The sequence below is a fragment of the Marmota monax genome, unplaced genomic scaffold, assembly GCF_021218885.2.
Source record: "Marmota monax isolate L192 unplaced genomic scaffold, Marmota_monax_Labrador192_F-V1.1 WCK01_AAM20220418_F8-fsc00078, whole genome shotgun sequence".
Lineage (NCBI taxonomy): Eukaryota > Metazoa > Chordata > Mammalia > Rodentia > Sciuridae > Marmota > Marmota monax.
This window is the reverse complement of record NW_026694865.1, coordinates 1,284,158-1,294,828: the sequence shown is the minus strand read 5'-3', so window position 1 is coordinate 1,294,828 and position 10,671 is coordinate 1,284,158. Positions and strand designations below refer to the sequence as shown.

The following is a 10,671-nucleotide window of genomic DNA, read 5'->3' as shown; positions in this document are numbered from 1 at the left end:
TACAAAACATTTATGAAAAGAAATTTACTTTAAAAGGCATAAAAATTATTAGCATAAGAAAAATACTGTACCTCCAAAAGAAGTTAAAGTCTCTCATTAAGTTATCTCAATAAAGACAGAACTTGGCCAGCCAAGTTACTATGCTTGCCTTAAAACTACATGAGGCTCAGGATCAACTAAAAGATCTTTTTGATACACTTAAAAGTAGTCACCAAACAAATTACTTTCTCTTAAATAAATCTTTAAACAAATATTCCTGCCTAACCCCTCTTCATATGGAACCACTCTGATGGCTCATATTTTAAGTAGCTCAAAGGTACGTAGTTAGTGCAAGGCAAAGTGTTATGTGGTTTGCAAACTGTAAAATAAACATATATAGAATATAAGATTGAACTTGATATTGAAAAACTCAGTAACATACTCATCTAAAAAAAAAACCCTATTAATGGAACAAAATATATTTTATTTTAATTCCAGTAGCAGAGTCAGGCCCAGAAGAGTAAGAGTTGCACACAGAATGCTCAGCACCAGGAGGAGAAGTCAGACTGGGGCTGCTCGGTACTAATGCTAGCACACAAGCCCCTGCCGCATCTGAATGATCTGTAGTAAGGCTGCCTGAACATCTTCATCCATGTGACCCTGAGAAAAAGAAACATTTCATGTCATCATTGTTTACACAGATATCGAAAGTCAAAGCCTTTATCGCAGGGCCCAAGAGGTTGTGACTGACCACATGCTAAACCTCACCACCATGCTAAACCATGCTAACCCTCACCACTGTGATAGGCTACAGGAAGTAATGGAAAAGAAAGAACAGCTCTATTGTGAAAATTAAAAAAAAGTCAATAAGTAGTATGCACTAGTTGATTTTAACATCTATTACAGAAAACAAATGGACAAGCTTCTCACTCTTTTTTAATAATGGCTTTAAATGGTTGGTAGCTTAAGGTCCAAATGAACAAAGTCAACTACATACTTGTGTTATTGTTGTTGCTGCTGCTGCCACTACTGAGGATTTTTTTTTCCTAAATAATTTTCTAAATAATTGAGGGGAAATAATACTCACATTATGTTTTCATATGAAATGTGATCAGAAAATAAATATCACTTTACAACTTGCTTTTTTACTTAGTGTCACAGACATCTCTCACTAGAGCTACTTAATCAATATTTGTATAATTTCTCTTTGTATTAAATTTCTTTACCTATTTCCCTAAAGATGAAAATACTTTAAATGTATTTCCAACCTTTACAGACAAATATCTAGAGAAGAAATTGCTGGGTTGAAGAGCTGATTCATATTTTAATTTTGTGAAGTACTACAAAAGTTCCCTCTTATGGAGATTATAACAATTTATACTTCCATCCATACAGGATATAAATGCCTATTTCCCTCACACTATGGCCAACACTATGGGTTGTCATCTTTTAATATGTACCAATCCCACAGATAAAAAAAAAAAAACAATGCCCTTTGTTCATTTGTATCTCCCCTGTTACTGAGTAGATTGACCATCATTGTACATGCACAGTGACCTTTTTGGGGGGGTGGGGTGAGAGCGCAGGTGGGAGGTACTGGGGATTGAACCTAGGAGTGCTTTACCACTGAGCTACATCCCCAATGCTTTTTGAGACAGGGTCTTTCTGGGTTATTCTGGAAGCTGGTCCAGAACTTGAGATCCTCCTGCTTTAGCCTCCCAAGTAGCTGGAATTACAGGTGTATGCCTGATGTGATTTGTATTTTAAAAGAAACACTTTATCCAGGTGTGCTAGTACATGCCTGTAATTGCAGCTATTAGAAGCTGAGGCAGAAGGATCAAATAACACACCCTGTCTCAAAAAATAAAATAAAGAGGGAGAAAAAAAAAAGCTGAGATTGTAACAAAGTGATAGAGAACCCAGGGTTCAATCCCAGTACTAAAGAAAAGAAAAGGAGAAAGAAGAAAGAAAGAAAAGGAAGAGAAAGAATCAGGGAGAGAAGGAGGGAGGGGAGGAGAGATTTAAAAAAGTAGAAAGAGACTTCATTAAATGAGTCAATATGGTGGGCTTTCAACAATCCTCTACTTCTTTTTTTCTTTTTTCCTTGTTGAAATACTTGAATAGGTTTCAGCACAACACTTCTATTAATATAAAGTTTTGCTTCTGAAATCTGTTTTTATAACAGCAGGATGCTTAAATTTCAAACATTAGCCACAGTTGACTAAACTGAATTCTTAGTTAACTTTATGATGCCAGAAGGCAAGACTATTTCAAATGCCAATTGCTTTTGTTATGTTTCATTAGGACTCAGTAGAAAATAATCTCAAATTTCAGAAATGTAGATTATACTAAGTGGAAAGGCTTGTTAGTTTGTTGCATCTTTCAGTGAGAGCAAGCTCCTCCTCCTGTGGCCAATACCAGTGTGCTTCACATCCTCTCTAACACAGATTTTCTATGCTCTTCTACCATTCCCCTCCAAACTTCCCATTCAGGTGTCCACATACAGTTTTTTCTAATAACTACAATAAACTTTGAAATCTCAGGTTATCCTCCATCTACTCAAAAGATGGCAGTATGGATGCCTTTTTTTATTAGACCCTTCATTCTTTTTCAGCGACTCCCCTTCCACCTACAGAAACAGTAGGACTTTTGATTTTAGGAATTTGATATTATAAAGGACTTCTCTTTTTATTATTTTATCTAGTTCTCTTTTTAAAAGTGGTCTTCATTTGAAATTTCTTCTCAACACTCATTCCCCCCCCCTTTTTAAAAAATTTTAACAGTGTGCCCTAACACCCTTCAAATCCAAATAATTCCTAGTATCTCACTTGTCACTCTAACATTTGTCTCTTGTAGTACACACATCTTCCTGAGAAATCTATTCTGAGAATTTTAGAGATGCTGCTCGTGCAGTTTTGGAGATGTTGCTCATACAGAGCATTAAGAATATATTTTAATATGCTAAGTATTTCCTTGATATGATCTAAAAAGAAACAGTGTTCTCAATATACCCCTAAAGAAGAAAATTTGTAAGCTTATGCTTCAATAAATTTAAGGCTCAATAAATATGATAATCTCTTAATAGACCAAGTTTTCTTTACTTATCACTATTCTACGCATGCCCTCTTTGTCCTCTTCATACTTCTCTAGTATTCTCTACATTTCAAAGAAATACTCCTAAGCTACCAAGAAACATATGAAGCCCTTTCCACTCTCCTCTTTCAGCTGACAGCCACGTGTGGATGTCAAGGCTTTATCTCCAGCTAGCAACACTATTAATGTGCTCTGCCATCATATATTGCCAAACTGTCTAAAAAATGAGTGACAAGCAGATGGAGACAACACTAAATTTAAGTTGTTGTGTTGCCATATAGCTTTGTAAATTTTTCTGGGAGATATGCAAGCCATGATTAAAAGAAACACAATTATTTTTAAATAAGCATATGGGACACAGCTACTTTAAACATCAATTACTTTTACATGAATTTACTTGAAAATAAAAGCTAATTTTCTCTCAAACAATACCCTTTCTAACAGAGCAATAGTTTTTCACCTGTGCAGCACTAAGGAGGTGTGTCCGATAAATTGCAATTACTTCTTGGTGCTGTCTGTCGGCATCCTAGAAATATGGAAAGATGGGACATATCAGAATATCAGCATTTACATTTCCAAACATGTGGAGGCTTGTGACAATGCTCTCCTCGGGCCTGATGCTATAAAATAGCAACCTATCAAAGGACTTCTGCTACTCTTCTTAGAACAAACCACCTGGGACCTACCAGACACTGAATTCCATAACGTGAAAGAAGATAAACTTCTCTAATGAATGTGCGAGAATACTCATCATGAAAGCAATACCACTTATCCTAGGTAACATGAATTTACTGTCTTGGTTTACATATACTGCATGAACTTGCCAGACACTTATCAACTTGTGCTTTGCATTATTGGCAAAGTTTTCATTTTATCTCCCTGTCACCAACCTGGGTTCCCTACCATGCTTCCAAGACTGAGGTAGCTCTTACCTCACCTCCTTTTAGTTTAAACACTCTGAGTGGCACTTCTTTATTTATAAGTGACTCATCAGCTTGGTTCTTAAAGTCCTCCACAATTTGGCTTCATATATTAGCCTCAAGATTCAGGCAAGGCGTTTTTTTGTTTGTCTGTTTATTCAATTGTGCTGGGCCATGCCACCTTACACTCCTTCTCCATGGCTCTTCACCCTATTTCCTTTTCCTAGAAGACCCTCTATTTTCCTTATGCCTACCAAACACCATCTATTTTCTAAGTTCAGGCCAAATACTCTCTTCTTGAAACAGGCTCCCACTCCACCAGTAATTATTCCTTCCTGGGAAACAAGGATGCTTTGAATGTGTCCCCCAAAATTTCTGTTAGAAACTTAATTCTTAATGCAACAGTGTGAAGAGTGGGGAATTCTCAGAGGTGATTAGATCATGAGGACTCTACCCTCATTCATGGACTAATGTCACTATCACAGAGTTGGATTACTAGAGTGGGGTCCTGATGAAGAATGCGTTTCACCCACACATGATGCCTTCTGCCCCGCTTTTACACAACAAGAAGGCCCTCATCTGCAGCAGCCTCTTGACCTCGGACTTCCCAACTTCCAAAACCACAGACCATATAAATTACTGTTCATTAGACATTATCCAGTCTGTTATTTACAGTTATAGCAACACAAATAGATGAAGACAGAACCCTGTCCTTCAGAATCTGGTATTACATTCCTAATTCTGTATCTGACATTTCTCATTTAGAGGTTGAAGACCCCACTGCTTGAGGCCCTATTGTGAGGCATACACATTATAGTAGGGCATGCACGGGGGAACAAACTCTTCACCTCATAGCAGGACAGAGAGGAAGGGACAGGCTGGGGGTCCCAGTATCCCCTTCAAGGACACACTCCTGATAACTGGAAGACCTCCCACTAGGCCTCACCTATTAAAGTCTTCACCATCTCCCAAAAGCATGGAGCTGGGGACTGTTTTTAACACATGTGCCTCTGGGGGACATTTCAGATCTAAATTATGAGCAATATCTTCTTTCTATTCAAAACCAATTCATAACCAAATCCTACAGAATAGGAAAACATTGGCAACAATTTGCATTTGACTAGGTCATGCTTTACTTTGCATTCAATGTGTACTAGCTCAATTAAAAATGTGAACAAGCTGGATGCAATGAGGCAGGAGAATCACAAGTTCAAAGCCAGCCTCAGCAACTGAGCAAAGCCCCAGACAACTTAGTGAGACCCTGTCTCAAAAAAAAAAAAAAAAAAAAAAAAATTTAAAAAGGGGCTTCTCATCCTATTTTATGGATGTGGAAGCCAAAGATTAAAGGGAATGTTCCATGCCACTCACTTTTGAGTTGCAGGACTAACACCAGAGCTCCCATCTTTAAGGACTTCTAAATCCAGATACCTTCCTTAAAGTTATAAAGCATAAAAGCATAGGAATTCCTATTTTTGTTCGGAAGGATAGAAGATAATGAAAATTTCCCTTAGGTTAGTAGACCAATATTTTAGAGCACACACTGCATGAGAAAGATGCTAGATTGATAACTGGTCATCCCAAGTTTAAATTCCAGCTCTATGATCCCAAACATGAAGTATTTTAATCTTTGTTTTCTTAAGAATCAAACAGTGGGAATAAAATCTGTTTGAAGAATACTGATAAAGACAAACTTTATACTTAAAATAAGTAAAGTATTTAAGGTAGTGCCTGGCATATATTAGGCACTAAATAAATGATATTATTATGCCCCCAACAGAGGTAATTTGGGGCAAAAATGATTACATTCTTAGATGTGAACACAGCTACAAATCCATTTGCTCTCCAGAAAAGCCTTACACACAAACTAAGACAGACAGCTGCCAGCCAAGGCCTGTATGTCTGGTACTCACAGCCAGCTGCTGCTGCAGGGCCTTCACTTGGTGCTGAAGAGTGTCAATCAGCTGGCTCTGCCTCTTGGTGGGGCTGCCACTTGTGTATGTGAGTTGGGAAAGGCCGTTGAGCGCCTGTTTTAGTCTTTCTACATCATTAAGCAATTCAGTTATCTTTTGAAAAAGAGAAAAAAGTCATGGTAGAAATGCATATCATTTACTTATTCTTTATACCAAACACCTTTGTACAGAAATCAATCCTTACTTGAGACATTTATTCTTTTTTTGCCAGAAAAATGAGGTAGAAATATTGCAAAGATCATTATCAACAATATATACAACATATTATTTGCATTTCTTTGACTTAATTCCTCTCAGTAAATTTCTTAGAAAAGTATCAAATTAAAGAATATAACACATCCTAAGATTAAGAATGAACTTAGTCTTGATTTAAAATAATAAAAAAGGATCTATGAAGGTACAGAAACTATCTTCGAGGCAATGTTTGAAACAGAGAGGCATCTCCATCTGACAAAGTGTAAAAAGTAAAAGAACACAGCTCATGTATTTCTAAAATTAACTTGTGTACCCTGTTCTTTACAGAAGTTGTATTATTAAGACTACTTTGTGTAAAGAAAGAAAAAAAAATAGGGAGGCTCTTTAGAGAAGTGGAAAGAGCACAGACTTTGAAGTCAGACAGACTCGATGTGGAAAGTTTAGCTAATTTCCTTTATTTTTCTGAGCCTTGAAAGGTGAAAAACCTTTCATAGTCAAGAAAATCAATGAGGTCATAAATATATACCTAGTACATGCTCAAAAAATGACAACATGTACTATTAAACTATATGCTATCATATTCATAACCACCCTCCAAACAAAGTTAGAGAATTTACATTCTGAATTATATGGAACGATGTGCCAGAATTTGTACTTATACCTCTCTAGTGAGGAGTGCTGGGTCTGAATCTGCTTTTACTCATTGCTAGTTCCTAGCAGCTGCCATATAGAAGGCACTTAATAATGACTTGTTGATTAGATAAAACTGTAGTCAATCTTCATCTCATGTCCACAGAAGAAATTATGTGACTACCAGTTTCAAAATATTGTTGAATACCTATTCTGTAAATTGTACCATGAGATTGAAAGAGAAGAAAGAAAATTAAGTTATAAACCCTGCTCTTCAAAGCTGGTTGGAAAGATCAGTCACACAATTCTAATGCAGTAATACAAATGTTTTAAATGCATGGAAAAGCTAAAACAAAATATGAGTTCTAGAAGATGAACCCTTTACTGAAGCCTAGAGTGGACAGGATAGGCTTTAGGAAGGAGAATAAGGGGCTAAAGAATGTACAGTATTCAACTCAATAAGAAAGGAGGGGCACTATATACTGGCCCCACTGAATTCTGACTATTCCTCTAGGAAGCCAGTGAATCACAGTATTTTTTTCAACTCTTGGCTGTACTATCCAAGGAACATTAGGAAAAATGCTTTTGATTTTTGTGTTTTTTTTTTTTTTCAATTCAGGATCTTCTGCACATCAATAGTCATAACAAAAAGGGGGCACTTATTTAATAACTTTGTCAGCTTGTCTGTGGAATTCTATGGTTAAAAAATCCCATTCTATTCTGGCCGTCCTGCTCTGGGGTTTTCAGTGCATAGCCACACAGACTATACTGTGCCTACCTTATTATCTTTTGCTTCAATTTGTTTAGCAGATTCTTGAATTCTTCTCTGTAACTCTGTGATTGTTGTTAAGGACTTATCACATCGTTCCTTCTGATCCTTGATTTCTTGCTCAATGCTGAAATGTACTAAATCCTTTTCATCTTTCTTCTTTTTGGCATGCAAAACCTCTTCACATACTTCATCATACTTTCTATTGAGATTGGCCAGTTTTTCATTTAAATTGGAAATCTGAGTCTCCAAATCACTTTTTGTTGCTTTATATTTAGACAAATCAACTACCTCTCTTGTCTCTAATTTCTTTAATGCTTGTTTAGTGTTCTGAACCTCGGTCTGGAGTTTAGAGACTTCTTCAGTTTTGTTTTGGCTTTCTTCTTCCTTTTTTATCAAGCTAATTTTCATGATTCCAACCTCTTTCTCAAATGCTTCCTTAATCTGCAAATGCTCCACCAGGGGTACTGAAGAGTTCTTTTGATTCTCCAACAGCTGATGCAGTTTGGTCACCGTCTGTTGTTCTTTCTCAAAACACCTTTGCTTATTCTTCAGTTCTTCCTTTAAATTCTCAATTGTGCCATTAAGAGACTTTTTCAGAGCCTCAACCTGTTCCAATGGAACATGCTGTTTTTGCAAAAGATTTTGTGCTGCAAGGATCTCCGAACCCTGTCTGGCATTTTCTTCCATGAGCTTCTCTTTCTCCTTCTTTACTTCAGTGTATTTCTGTGACAGGTCTTTTAACTCTTTGTTTAGCTCTTCTGTTTTTCTGCTTAATGCTCTTTCGGTTTCACGGGAATTCACCATTAGAGCACTCTTATCCTTTAACTCTTTCTGAAGGGCGAAAATCTCCTTCTTTAACTTGTCATTCTCTAGCTTGCTTTTCTTGGCCTCTTCTTCTCTGACAGTACACTTCTGTGTCTGCTCTAATAGCTGTTCTTTTAGTTCTTTCTCTGTCGCTTTGAATTTTCGCTCACACTCTTCAAAGCTGATAATTGGGGCATATTTTAGCTTGATGCATTCTTGTATTGTATCAAGTTCCTTCTTCTGGGCTTTAATTTCAGCATGCAGTGTCACAATCTCTTCCTGGCCTTGGTTGTACTTGGTCAGGATCTCAGCATTAGCGTCCTGCTCCTTCTTTAGGCTCTGGTTCATAACACGCATCTTTCCCTCATGTTCTTCCAGGCTGATGTACTCAGCTTTTATTTGATTCTGAGTGTTTTCCAGGTTTCTTTTTAAAATTTCATTCTCATCCTTTATTTTTATGAATTCTTGATTTATACCTTCAAAGCTTTTCTTCACATCAAATAATTCTCTGTTAGTTTTATCTAAAGAGTTATTCAAGGCAGTCTTAATCTCTTCGTGGGTTTTGGCTGGTACATACTGGCTACTCAGAGTCTTTTTCAAACTTGTGTTTTCAGACGTGAGTGCATGAATTTTCTCTTGGTCTTCACCACATTTTTTATTAAGTTCAGACTGCTGTTTTTTAAGTTCAACAATATTGGATTTCAGAGCCATTATCTCTTTTTCGTGTTTCTCAGGAGGTATAAACACAGTTTCCAGGTGGCTAACATTCTTACTTAATCTGTCATTTTCCATCAGCAATTTCTCTGTCTCCAACTTCTTCTCTGTATATTTTTGTGTTACATCTGAAAGCTTTTTATTCAAATCATCAATATTTATATCATGTGACTTTTTCATTTCTTCACTTACCTTTAAAGGAACATAATGATTTTTCATTTCAATTGTTAGATTATGTACTTGCTGGTTGAGGAGCTTCTTATCCAGAGAAACTTTTTCAACTTCCTTTTGTAGTGCCTGGTTTTTCAGTGTTAGCTCAGTGATCTTCTTTCCAAGCTCTCCTGACTTTTGTTCTAACCTGCTCTTGAGCTGCTCATGTTCCTCTGGTCTCACGTGTTGGGCGAACTTGGCCCTAATGTTCTCAAGTTCTCTCTTCAGCTGTCTAATTTCGCTAAGTGATTTTTCATATTCTCTTTCCATCTCTGCCAGTTTTTTTGCTTTCTCACTCACTTCATTTGATAATAAGCTCTTCATGTTTTCAAATGTTTCTGTTGGAATGGAAAGGGCCACCTTTGCTAACAATTCTTTTAACTGGCATTCCATCTCCATGACCTTTCTTCCTTTCTTCTCTCGTTCCATTTCACACATACTAAATTCCTTCTGCAATCGCTTATTTTCTTCTATCAACCTACCTTCATCCCTCTTAAACTGTTCTACTAACATCTCATTTTGTTTGATTTGGTTTCTTAACTTTCCCACTTCTGCAGATGCGCCTTCATATTTTGCTTTCATGTCTTTCAGCTGATCCTTCAGTTCTTCCATTACTCTGTGATTCCCTGTGGCTGCTTCACTGGTTAGGTGCTCTTTAAGGGCAAGAAAATGGGTCTGCATTTGTTTCACTTTACCTTCTGACTCGTACATTCTCTTCTGCACATCTTTTAATGCATCTTCTAATTGCTTTATCTGTTCATCTGAGTCCTCCTTGACCCTTTCACATTCTAATGCTAAGGCTTTGCACTCTGCCACCTTGTGAGCCAGTTCATTTTGGAGCTTGAGTCGATCTTGCTTTGCTGAATCACAGAAGGTTCGCATTGCTTCTAACTCTTTCTTTAAAATTTCATTTTCAGAGTATGAGGTTTGACTGGGTAAAGATAGCTCCAGTGGTCTTAACATAGATCTGCTTTGCATATGAGCTGGCATACCTGGGGAAGTACACTGAAAAGGAAAACAAGGCATCAATCACAAAAGTCTAAAGAAGACAAAGATTTCTTATTTGCCAAACTGTAGAAAAGGCTGCACATCATCAGGAGTCAAAGGATTTTTCAGAGTAAGTAGGTATGTTGAGGACTAAAAATCACATCACTGATTTCTACGGCAAGAAAAGCAATTTTGAATATGATTTTTTTTAACATACTCAAAACATTTTGGGAGTTCTATATGCTTGAATCTATTTCTGGCAGAATAAGGAAGAAAAATAGCTGTGGTCTCTGGGCTCTATTTTCTCTTTCTTTCCCCATTCATAATTCCTACCTATAAAACAAAAATATCAATTTTATCAAAAAATATTTACCTCTATGTTTTATGATATATGATG

At 36.8% G+C, this 10,671-nt stretch overlaps 1 protein-coding gene across 3 annotated transcripts in view; it reads right to left on the bottom strand.

Moving 5' to 3' along the window:
• Positions 1-442: 442 nt before the first annotated feature.
• The window catches only part of Uaca (uveal autoantigen with coiled-coil domains and ankyrin repeats), a 103,513-nt gene continuing 93,284 nt past the window's right edge, over positions 443-10,671 (bottom strand). For all 3 annotated transcript variants that reach the window (XM_046426545.2, XM_046426546.2, XM_058573335.1), the window contains exons 16-19: positions 7,566-10,292; positions 5,903-6,055; positions 3,533-3,598; positions 443-639 (exon numbers count right to left, since the gene is read on the bottom strand). In XM_046426545.2, the coding sequence (XP_046282501.1) occupies positions 568-639; positions 3,533-3,598; positions 5,903-6,055; positions 7,566-10,292 (3,018 nt within the window). In that variant the 3' untranslated portion in view covers positions 443-567. The remainder of the gene's footprint in view (positions 640-3,532; positions 3,599-5,902; positions 6,056-7,565; positions 10,293-10,671) is intronic.